The sequence below is a fragment of the Andrographis paniculata genome, unplaced genomic scaffold (genome assembly GCF_009805555.1).
Source record: "Andrographis paniculata isolate CXL003 unplaced genomic scaffold, ASM980555v1 Contig62END, whole genome shotgun sequence".
In the NCBI taxonomy this organism is placed as follows: domain Eukaryota; kingdom Viridiplantae; phylum Streptophyta; class Magnoliopsida; order Lamiales; family Acanthaceae; genus Andrographis; species Andrographis paniculata.
Window position 1 is genome coordinate 1,166,778 of NW_026137598.1, and position 12,418 is coordinate 1,179,195.

Genomic DNA, 12,418 nt, shown 5'->3' on the forward strand with positions numbered 1-12,418 from the left:
ACTCTATGGAACGAGCTACCGGCATACGTACGTCAAAGGGAGTTGTCAAAAATTTTTGAGCAGGGGAAAAATTCGTTAGGCAATATAGCATCCGACCCCCTAGAAATAAGAAAAATTAGCATGCATGGTCTTGATGGATGCCTACGAGAAGGATTGATCAATATTTTGATTATTTCGTGTTGAATAACTATCTCTATGGTTTATGGTGTTGAGTTTTGCCCAACATTTTGACTATACTCGGTACTTGTGTTTGTTAGTCAATATGTATTTATTTTGAAATATTAGTATCTTTTGACTCCGGGACGAATTTCGTCATTTCTTTCATTACTAATTAGGAGTACAAGAACCATATATCCAAAAACAAAATGTCAGCAAGTACTATAGTTTCTAACTAGTACGTTACACAAATTATACTACAATTAGAGTGATCCCGTGCACTATAATTTAATATACAATTCCTACTTACATCCGAACATCCAAAATTTTGAGTTCGCTACCGCCTCGAAAAATAAAAAAGTAGATCAATACTTGCATGACACACTAATACCATAACTAGGTAGGCAATCACCCAAAAGGCAATATGGCTTAACATGATAAGTGCTTGCACGTCCACGCAAAGATTATAGCAACCACAGCAAGCCATAGGGCAAACATTTTCCGCTGTTTTCTTACTAATTTCTTCAACATATCAATTTGTGCATCGCGATTGTTCAACTTCTTTAACAATCCAGGGATGGTACATGTTGGCATATTAAAAAAATGCCAAACCCTTTTTATTTCTACTTTTGGCATATGAGCAAGTATGTAGGATGTTGTTGCAGCTTTCGGTCGACACCATTTTCAGAAATTTGCCAACTGCACAAAGTTGACCAGTATACTAGTTTTGGATGTATCTTGCATGTTCCACACTCGATAGAATAAGACAAATATATGTGCATTGGTCAAATGAAATGGAAGAAAGGCTTATGTATTGTCCTCTTGTATTGCATGACATTTATTGCCCTGATACACTGCCCAAAAGTTGACACACAATCAATTTTGTCTTTTGTGTGCAGTGTTTGTATTTTGTGTGTTGTTTGTGTTTGTATTAGAGGGGAGACACACAACACTCCGAGTAAGTATTATCTCCACCAGTTTGTGTGTTGAGAAAGCTCATCCATGGAGGATTGAAGACAAGAACAAGGATTCTTGGAGTCAAAGCCGAAGAAGATATTCATCCGGTAAACAACCTTATTCTTAGCTTGGTCGTTGGCTTGCTGGAGTTGTTGTAGTGAAGTAACAAACAGTCCATGAGAGTTTGTATAAACTAAATGGAGCTTGGGTAGAAGATATGTTCGATAGTTTGGTTTGGTGTCTTAAATGGTGTAAACCAAGTGTTTGGTTTAGTTAAGACTCCTGTATTGGAATCCCCCAGACGTAGGTTGAAAAACCGAACTGGATAAACAAACTTGGTGTGTTGTTTTTCTTTCTGCACTTATTAACCCATCGGTTTGTGCACGAACACACATTGTTTTTATAACCACGAGACAACTACGCTGTAAAGCTGTGGTAACGTCAAACGTTCCACAGTTCCGCTGTGCAAGTTACTCGGAAGCGTTGGACCTCTTATTTGATCGTCCCCGCAATTTCCAACAATACATTTCGCTTGATGACACATCGAAGGGTCCTCCCATCAAAAAAATCCACAACCAGCTCGGGTCCCTCGCTACAAAATACTTGAACATCAATTCCATTGTAAAAAATACATCTTACAAAAATGATGGATAGACTACCTTTGACTTATGACAAAAACTGAACCTCATCTCTGAATTTTCATCCGTGCATGAAGTACGAACAATCGCTCTTATTCCAAAGTAGATGTCGACAGCGCCTTCGGTTGAAGACATCCCGCCTTTGACATTACAAGCAAAAACTAGTTACTTTGAAGACATTCAACCAAACAAATAATAAACAATGCAAAACCGCACAACTTACGAGCAAACCTCAACGGATACATCTAAGCACCATATTTTCTATACAAACATCCACGAGTATACAAAAAACTCACCAATAGAATTTTCAGTTCTATTTCGAACCAAACACCGGCGTGGGATCGTAAGGTTGCGTGGTGGTTTGATTTTACCAGCGGGAAGCTAGCCAAACGACGACGGCCGCCGATCCGTGGGCAGGAAAAAGGTTCGTGGGCAAGAGGAAGATTTGCGATCGACGAGGAAGAAAAGAACTAGAACTCGACGGTGTGGGTGTGTTCAAATTGAATTTGTTTAATTTTGTAATTTGGTCTAATTAGACTAAATTGCATTTTTAAAAGTTTCAATTTAGTCCAATTGGACCAAAGTAAAAAATTTGTCTTTTTTTTTATTTTTATTTTTATTTTTATTTTAGAAATACCCAGTCATCGCCGGAATAGTGCCACGGGGCGCACACCTCACCTCAGGTTTGAGACAGCTTAGCGTCAGGGAAGACACATCATTGTACGTGCAGGTCACGTGCAAGATTCCAGCACCGAAGGATAGAAAGAGCGAATTTACCCACTTATAGTCCTATTTTCAAAACAACAAAAATTAGTGTTTGGAAATGATAATAGACTTCACTTAAAGGACAAAAATTACAATTTTCCCTTAATTAAAACTAACACACACACACACATACATATAGGCCTAATTAAAAGAAAACACAAAATTAAGCTCCATAAAAGAACAAAATAGTAGTTAAATATACCGAACAAACCTTTCGTCAAGAAACAAGGTGTGCAACTTTAAAAATTTATATAAAATTTATTTTATGCCTAAACGGAAAAAACTTGGTCTCTAATTAAATATAACACAAATATCTATATTTCACATGAAACAAAAGTGTGAAAACATCACTCAATACTTACAGAAAATTCATCGAATACTGTGTAATGTTTTTTCGTCAAGAAAATGAGTGCATAACTTTATAAAATCATATAAAATTCATTTTTCTTTTAAATAACCCATATAATATGTCAAAACGAAGAAACGATTATACATAATCTAAAATATTGTTTTATGATTTAAATGAACAAGATGATTTAAAATAATATCCACATGTTATGAAATCAAATTTCAAGAGTAAAAAAGAAGAATGTATGAAAACGTATTCCAAAATCACCTCTTTGAGTGGGAGGGAAGGGTGGCAGTTAGGGTCTCTTAGGAGTGTTTAGGAGATAAAATGAAGATAAAATGTAAGTGAAAAGGTGAAATTTTATGCTTAAAAGTTGAGTTAGAATTGTATTGCCTTTTTTATAAATACATGTTAATATACAACAGACCTTTGACTATTATTTTGACTATATTTCTTTCGTTTGAACTCGGATTGACTCACCGTTTGCGATGTTGGATAGGTTATTAAAAAATCTATCCAATTACATTAATTTCATGAAAATCAGATATGAACACAAAAATATATAGCTGTTTGAAGTTGACGTATTGATAATAAAATTATTAAGATATTCAATTAACAAAACATCTAATGGGTCAACTCGACTATGGATCGGGTATTACATCCTTCTTCACATTTTTCTTGTGATTGTTATTTTGTTCATTTGTGTTGATATATTTTGGATATCCAGTTTTAGATTTGGTATATTTAGATTTGGTAGGTTAATATTTAGATTTGGTCTTATCAATAGATTATGTTGTTTTGAGTTGTTTATGTTATATTTGAGTGTACCGAGTTTATTTTATGGTGCCTATATGTAGAAACCCTTATTTTAATGATTAAATAATGCAATTTTCTAATTTCAATAAATTAATTTTACATAGTATCGGAGCATACTTTTCTGTTGGAGTAGATATAATATACTAGCCCACGTTTCTTTGGGTATATATAAACTTGGAATGTATACGGAGGTCTCCAATTTTGAGATTTTTATTTATAGTTTTATGGCATCAATTGAGGTTTTTCAATTTTAAGATCCGTCTGCAATTGATCATCCGTTAAGTTTTTTTTTTATTATTATTTTTCATCCGAGTTCGACTTTTGATCGTTTGTCATGGTTCAGTAGAAAGTGTTGCTTCCAATTGCATTGAAAGTTTTGCGACTCTAGTGAGAGTCCCATTGTTTTCCGACTTCAGTGATAGTTCCATTATTTTCTGACTCTAATGAACGTTCCATTGGTTACAACTCCAGTGAGATTTCCATTGTTTCCGACTCTTTTGAGAATCCGTTTCCGAGTTTAATTCAGTTGAAGACATTGTTTTTTATCCTGACATGAAGGGTGATTTTGGTTGCATCATCTTTGATCTTTCTTTGCAAACAAGTTGGTTTCTGCGATCCCCACTTGAATTTAAGAGAAGATATTGAGATATTTTTAAATATTCAATTTTAGATTTAGTAGGTTTCGATTTAGATTTCTTCTTATTTTATTTAGAGTTCTTTAGGTTGTTTATATTTGAGTCTATTGAATCTTTTTTATGGTGCTTTACTTGGGATATCAATAGATTTTTTTTGGATATTAAAAAGTTTATGAATATTTGTGGATTTAAAAAATTCATAAAGTCTATGCTGAGTTTGATGCATTTTAGTGATTTAGATGAATTTTTACAGATTTGATTGAATTCTTTATGGATTTATATGAATTTTGTAGAATTGTAGAATATATTTTTTATTAATATATGATTATATAAATTTATATCAAATACAAGTTTATAAATATAATATATTTATAATTAAACTTATTATATTTTTATAAATTAAAATTAATATTAATAAATAATACTACATATAATTATTAATAATGTAGAAGTATTATAACACTACTATATTGTATACTAATATTCTTAATTTTATAATTTTAATATTACAGTATCATTCAATATATCAAATTAGTTTTATATATTTTTATTAGTTATTATTATTTATATAACTTTTTTACATAAAATATAAATACATATATAAATAATATAAAAAATATAATTTACGATTTTTGAAAATAATATTAAAAAAAGGTAAATAAATATACGTTAAAAACGAAATATATATATATATATAAATATCTATTCCATTGTCATCAAAATGACAATATAGTGTATTCGATAATTAAAAGGGGAGAACGATACCTGAATGATAATATATTGTATTCAATAATTGAAAATGACAGACGACAATAATACATATTTATTATGATAATAATATTTTTAATATTTTACTCATAATATAAAAATATATATTTTCAAAAAATTGACAATAATTCGCTAATATATTTTAGTTTTAAATTATTAATTTTATTAAAAATTATAATAATATTAATAAATACTATCATATTATTTGTCATTTATACAAAAACAATAACAACAAGAGAGATTTTATTTTATACAAATTTTTCATAATTTTTTATTAAAATCCAATAAAATCCATAGATTTTTAAAGTGTATGGATTGTTGAATATCTCAGGACTTTTAAAAAAAATTAAAAGTCTAAAATGAATGCCTCAAGATTTTAAAATATTTTTAAAATTCCAAATTGAATACCTCCAAATTTTAAAGGACTTTTAAGAGTTTGAATCGAATATACCCAAAATTTTAAAATTCAATGAATTCTTATGGAGTTATAATTGAATACACAAAGATTTTTTTAATAATGGGCTTATCCAACTAGTGGTTGCATGAATAAGTTGATAGTCATTGATAATGGCACGTAGAGCTGTTAACGAGTCGAGTCGAGCCTAATTTGAAGTGTTTGTGTTCGTTCGTTAATGTTCGCGAACAAAGCTTGTGTTCGTTCGTTAAGCTCTCAAGTTCATTTGTGGTGTTCAAGTTCGGCTTGTTAAGGATTTTTATTGTTTGAGTACGTGTTCGTATTCGACTCGTTTGGACTCGATTAAGCTTGTTCGAGCTCGATTAAACTCGTTCAAGCTCATTTGTCTTACTTTTTTAATTTATACATAAATTAAAAAGAAAATTTAAAATTATTTTATTTTAAATTGATATTTTCTTTATTTATAAATTATAAATTTATATGTATATATAATATTTATAATAAATATATTATCTTAACGAATATTCGCGAACAAAACTCGGGTTCATTCGTTAATCAAACAAGTCTGTTTATGCTGTTCGGATCGGCTCGTTAACGTTCGTGAACGAGCTTTAATCGAACCGAATCGAACCGAGTTGAGTTCACGAACAGCTCAGTTCGTTTAACAGCTCTAATGGCACGTCTATTCAATGTCAAGAATTGAGTCTTAGGTTGTGTGCATGTGTTTTTTAATGAATTTGTTCGCTTAGAGTCTGTTTAATTTGAATGAGGGAGAGGAGGAGTGAAATTTTAATAGAAAAAAGTGAAGGTGAAGAGAATAAATGGTAGTAGTGTGTTTTATTCCTATAGAAGAGAATAAAAATGAAATAATTTTACTATTTTATCCTTATATTATATAAATAAAAAAAAATTTCATAAAATTTGATTAATCCATTCATAAAACATGATAGAAAAATTATTTGTCCAATATATTGTAAAATATATTTAACAAAGTTAATTAAATTTATTTTAGATCATACATGTAAATGTTTATTGAAATCAAACTATAGGAAAATAATAATATACATACAAATAACAATAGTTATAACAAAATTTAAATAAATGATTATAAAAAATAATTTTATAATTTATTCTAATTTAGAAATATGTATTTGATTAAATCAATTATTAAAATCAAATCCAATCATTTAAATTTGAATCAATTTAATTTTTTATTCAAATTTTTAAATTATAAATATAACTATATACTACTTTATATATAATTTTTTTAAAAATAATATTACAACTATACTTATTAAAAATTTTAATTAAAAATATTTTAAAATATAAGTATAATTTAGATATATGCACAATATTTTTTAATATTTATTTGATATAAATAAAAGTAAAATAAATAAATAAATAAATATTAAATTATGAAGATGCTATAAAAAAATTTTAAAAATATTAAAAAGTATAATAGGTGATTAGATAAAATTGGAAGAAAAAAAAAAGTTAAAAAGAAATTACCTCGGCGGATGCCCTCACTTCTCCTACCCTTAAAAAACAGAACAAAACACACAAATGGTGTGTTTATTTATAAGATTTTGGTTTTAAATAGTAAAATTTTGAATTGAAATAGTTGTTTGATGTGATATAAAAATATATATTGATGTGATATTTTAAATGTAAAAGTTAATTTTAGTGTAATATAATAAAAAAAATAGGTGATTGAATTGATATTTTTTTTTTGAAAAAAAAAAAGTTGAAATAGTAAAACCCAAAATCAAATCTCACAAGTAAATACACCCAAACTTTTTGTAATTTTTTCTACATATTTTCTCCCAAAAATTAATATACTACATAAACTCATTATTATTATTATTATTATTATTGTTGTTATATTGCTTATACAATTCCTTATATTTCATATAAAAATATTTTTTTAAAACCAAAATAGAAAACAACACATTGCTCCCTCTTCTCCTCCCCTCCTAAATTCTCAAATGAATTTTCAGTGTTAAATGAAATGATTCTCCATAAATATTTTTTAAAAAATATAATATTTATATATGTTAATACAATATGTATATTATATATACTTTACACACTTGGAAAAAATCAATAATTCAATATAAAATATTATTTTTTATATTACCAACATAAATTTTCATAACTAGCGTAAAAAATTAAATCCATTTAAAAACAGAATGAACAAACTCATTGGTTGTGTTCTTTGTATTCCCCAAAAATTAAAATAAAAAACACTAATTTATATGGGTTTGTTCACCCAATATATATTTTTTTGGGCATAATTCTATATAAATATTATAAAATTGCAATATATACTCGTATTAACTTAATATATATACTATATTCATTTATAAAAAGTAATTTAACACAAAATATTATTTTTTTTTATATGAACTACACAATTTTTTATAATGAATATAAAAATATAAATTCATATAAAAACATTAATATTTACATTTAAATTTAAGGATAGATGTTTTGATATTTTGTTTTTACAAATTTGTTTTGTATGGAATTTTAGATAATTATATTATTTTTTTATATAAAATATTAGATCCAATAATTAGTTTATATATATATATATATATATAAATGAGCACAGCAATATTAAAACAAAAAACTTTAAATCCAGATCCAAAGGGTTTGTTTGGTTTTAATTGGAGAATTTCAATTCAATAATGTTTCATATAATATATTGTAAGACAAAATAATATTTTAATTTTTACATAAAGTGGTACCAAATTTTTATTATTAAATACGTATATATATTTTTTTATGACTAGATCTAATAGTTTATATATAACTCAATATATATTATAAATTACCATATTTTTTGTATTGTTTAATAATTATTTACTCTCTATGTCCATTAGTGTAATGTTTATTTTACCCTTAACATAAAATAAAAGTGATGTAAAAACAAGTCGAGCAAGGGATGGTCTGGTGGTGTGACTCCGCCTTTCTTTCTTTCTTTTATATTTGCCCTAATTTTGTAACAATTGAGTCTTGGACCTTTTTGTTTTCTTTTCCCACTAATTATATCAATTTTATTATTTTTCTCTTGCAAATTATAAATAAATAATATATGCCCAAATCAGGTAGAATCTAATCAATATCAACCAAATATCGCAAATAATATAAATATCATGCGATTTATGGCTATCAAATCTCCCCACACCTAGATCATGCTTGCCCTTAAGCATAAATTCGAAACAAGCCAAAAGAAATTGCATGCGACTCAATATGACAAGAAAAGCTAACTCAACCAAATCAATTGGAAATTCAACATATCAAGCCAAGTCAACCTCACAGGATAAAGTGTATGCGCACATGCTCTCTGAAAGAAATAAGTGTGTATAATCAGCTAACGCTCAAGGAGTGCGACAAAAGATTATCCCATAGGCTGGAATGAAAATCAAATCTCCCTTCCTTAAGATACTCAAATCTAAGATCAAGAATCAAAGGGACATTTTTATAAAGGTTTTAACGGGGCTGATGGTTAGGGGTAGGAAAAAGGATATGCGAAGGCTAAAATATGTTAAAAAAAAAAAATACAATAAGAACAAGATGCTAGCATGTGAAAAACAGTTCGGCATAAACAATGAAACCTTACTTTATTCACTAACCAAACCTTAATAACATAATTATATCAATAATACTTTATCAAGATTTATTTATTATATATATATATATATTTGGGGCCCTTTTTGTTTTTTTGCTTTTTTTTTTTTAAAATTTTGTTTTGGCCTTTCTTTTAAATAAATATATATACGCCTTTCATTACCCGTTTTCATTGAAGCAGACACTTTTGAATGCATTATTTATTTATACTCAAACTTCGTTTTTAACTGGTGCCAAACAAATAAGATGCATCACAACGTGAACTTAAGATAATTCTTTCTAACATATGATTCAAATCGGAGAAGGCTTAATATCAAAAGAAGGGTATGCGGCTAAAAAAACGGTTTAATATAGAAGAAAAATAGGCTAAAAAGTCTCAAAGGGCCTAACTAAGGGAAATATATTGTGCTTGGTGATAAAGAAAAGCTCAATGGGTTACCTAATGCCCTTATCATTTTCAAAATGCAAGACTCGATAGTTGCAAGTTCAACATGCATAATCACTCAAGTTCTAGGTCATTTAATTGAGCACTACAAATCACACAAGAAAGAATTTTCAAAAACTTGATAATATGTAGTTTTATTTTCTAATGTAAACTTTTTGGAATATTTACTCGAATTCTCACAGGGTTCAAATATCAACTTGACTCAACATATTTCACATCCAATGTCATCAATCATGTCAGACTAACCTATCACTCAAATCACTTTTCACTCACTTCAAACAAATCTCAAAAAACATGCAAAAGGACAACGAGTCAGACATCAAAAGTAGCACAAATGAAAAATTTGTCAAAAAATTTTAAATTACTCTCTCTCCCACACCTAAAGCAAACATTGTCCTCAATGTAAAAAAAAAAAGTAAAATAAGAGAGGAACTTCCCTAGAGTCTGTAGGATTGGTGCGATTGCATGTTTTTGCTTTGGATTCTAAACTTCCTTAATTTGATTGTGCGTCTCTTTTAGCCAACACCAAAATTGATAGCTCAGGGAGGAAGAAGAAGAAAGATGGCGGCTTTTTTTTTTTTTTTTTCAAAATTCTCCAAGAAGTTCCCTACAAAAAAATAACGAATCCAAATCAAATAGACGATGTTTAAAAATATTTAAAAAAATAAAACAAAAACTAAAGAAAATAAAAGAAATAAAGCTAGAAAACTTGGGTTGTCTCCCAAGAAGCGCCTTTCTTTAACTTCTTTGGCTAGACGTAGTTACCATGTTAGCCATTAGGTAGTACTACTTCAGACCGTCTTACCCACTTCTGTGTTTGTCTTTTACTTCCATATTTAAAACAATGATTACTCACAAAAAATTTCTTTACAAGATTCACATTATCATTTAAGTGAACAGGCTCCAACTGATTCAGATGCGACTTCGATTTTATGTCCAGGATAGATTTCTCATGCAATCTCAAGACTCCCTGCATAGTTTTGTCAATAATATTCACACTGCACAACACATTAGATTTTTCAAGGTAGTTTATAGAATCAAAAATATTAAATTGCACTTTCTCACCATCAAATTCCATAGAAAGTATACCTTGTTTCACATCAATTTTAGTTTGTGCGGTGCACATAAATGGTCTACCTAGTAAAATTGGTGTAGGATTTGGAGAATTATCATCATGCATATCAAGCACATAAAAATCAACCGAAAAAATTAATTCGTTAACTTGCAATAGGACATCTTCAATCATTCATTCAGGGTAAGCATTTGCCCTATCGGCTAATTGTATAATAATTCTAGTTTCTTTTAAAGGCCCAATGTTCAAAGACTTATAAACAGACTTAGGCATCATTGTAGCTCCTAAATCTAACAGTGCTAATTTAATCTCCAACTTACCTATTTTACAAGGAACCGAGAACATACCTGGATCTTCACATTTAGGAGGAAGCTTACGTTGTAAAACAAGAGACACGCTCTCGCCAGCAATAATGCATTCGTCTCCACATAGCGTCTTCTTGTTTGCACAAAGATCATTCAGAAATTTTGCATACTTCGGAACTTGCTTGATTGCATCCAGTAAGGGTATGTTCAATTCCACCTTTCGAAACATCTCCATCGACTCTTTATTTTTGTCATCCTTCTTTGGTTTCGCCAACCTGCAAGGAAACGGTGCAACATTAGTTTTAGTATTAGTAGGTGTATTGAAAGTTACTTTGTTCGATGTTTCAGTGGCAGGTTGCTCATTCTTTCTCAATGTCTTCCTCATTCTTGTCTTTTGGAACTCCAATCTTTGATACTTCGGAATCTTTTCCATTTTTTTTTTAACAATCGAGCTCACATTCCTTGGATTGCCGTCGGGTCGTGAGGACAATCTGCCTTTTTCTCTTGACTTCATCTCGCACATCTCATTCGCTATTTGACTTACTTGTTCTTCCAAGTTCCTTATGCTATTCCGAGTTTCCTGTTCAAATTGCAACATGTTAGACGGCATAGTTTTCATCATATCCTCTAAGAAATTACTCGGAACTGTTTGAGCAGGTTGTGGAGGGTGGTTAGGTGCTGGGAATCCTTTCGAATGATCTCCAAAGTTAACTTGTTGATTCCTATACTTTAAGTTCGACTGATCATTCCATTCTGAATTGTAGGTATTCGAGTAATGGTTGTATGCTCTTGGGATGAATCCTGCAGCACTGACATCTAATTCTGGACTCAAAGTAGGACAAATAGCAGTAGGATGTTCCGAACTTGCACAGATCCCACAAGCCTTAACTTGTGACTTTCCTACAACAAATTGTCGAACAAATGAAGTCAGTTCAGTCAATTGTTGTTGAATAGAACTCACCTCACTTGCTTCTTTAATTGCTACTACTTCTCTTTGTCCAAACTGTTGTGAGTTCATCGTCATATTGTTCAGTAATTCTCACGCCTCTCTAGGAGTTTTGTTCATCATGGCCTTTCTACTTGCTGCGTCTATGATTCTCCTATCGATGGAACTCAAACCTTTATAGAAATATTGAATCAGTAATTGCACGGAGATTTGATGATGGGGACATCGAATAAGTAAATCATTAAAACGGTCCCAATATTCAAATAAAGACTCCCCTGTATGCTGTGTCATTCCGCATAGCTCTTTCCTCATGATCGCAACTCGTGAAGCGGGAAAGTACTTTTCGAGAAACTTTCTCTTCATGTCAGTCCATGTAGTGACGCTTCCGATAGGTAGATTGAATAGCCAATCTCTTGACATCTTTCAGTGAGAAGGGAAAAACACGAAGCTTAATTTGATCTTCTGTTACTCTTTGTGGCTTCATATTTGTGCAGATAACATCAAATTCTTGGAGATGC

General features: G+C 29.8%; 1 protein-coding gene and 1 non-coding gene across 2 annotated transcripts; one reads left to right on the top strand and one right to left on the bottom strand.

The window, feature by feature from the left end:
- Positions 1-10,823: 10,823 nt before the first annotated feature.
- LOC127261286 (uncharacterized) lies at positions 10,824-11,978 on the bottom strand. Its single transcript, XM_051289565.1, has one exon. The coding sequence runs from the start codon at positions 11,976-11,978 to the stop codon at positions 10,824-10,826; it is 1,155 nt and encodes a 384-aa protein (XP_051145522.1).
- Positions 11,979-12,108: 130 nt separating this feature from the next.
- LOC127261444 (small nucleolar RNA R71) lies at positions 12,109-12,215 on the top strand. The gene has a single exon (XR_007840928.1). It is a non-coding gene; the product is annotated as a small nucleolar RNA R71 (small nucleolar RNA).
- The last annotated feature ends 203 nt before the right edge of the window (positions 12,216-12,418 follow it).

Coding starts and splice junctions, on each gene's coding strand:
- LOC127261286 (XM_051289565.1), bottom strand. CDS start 11,978: ATGACGATGAACTCACAACAGTTTGGACAAAGAGAAGTAGTAGCAATT.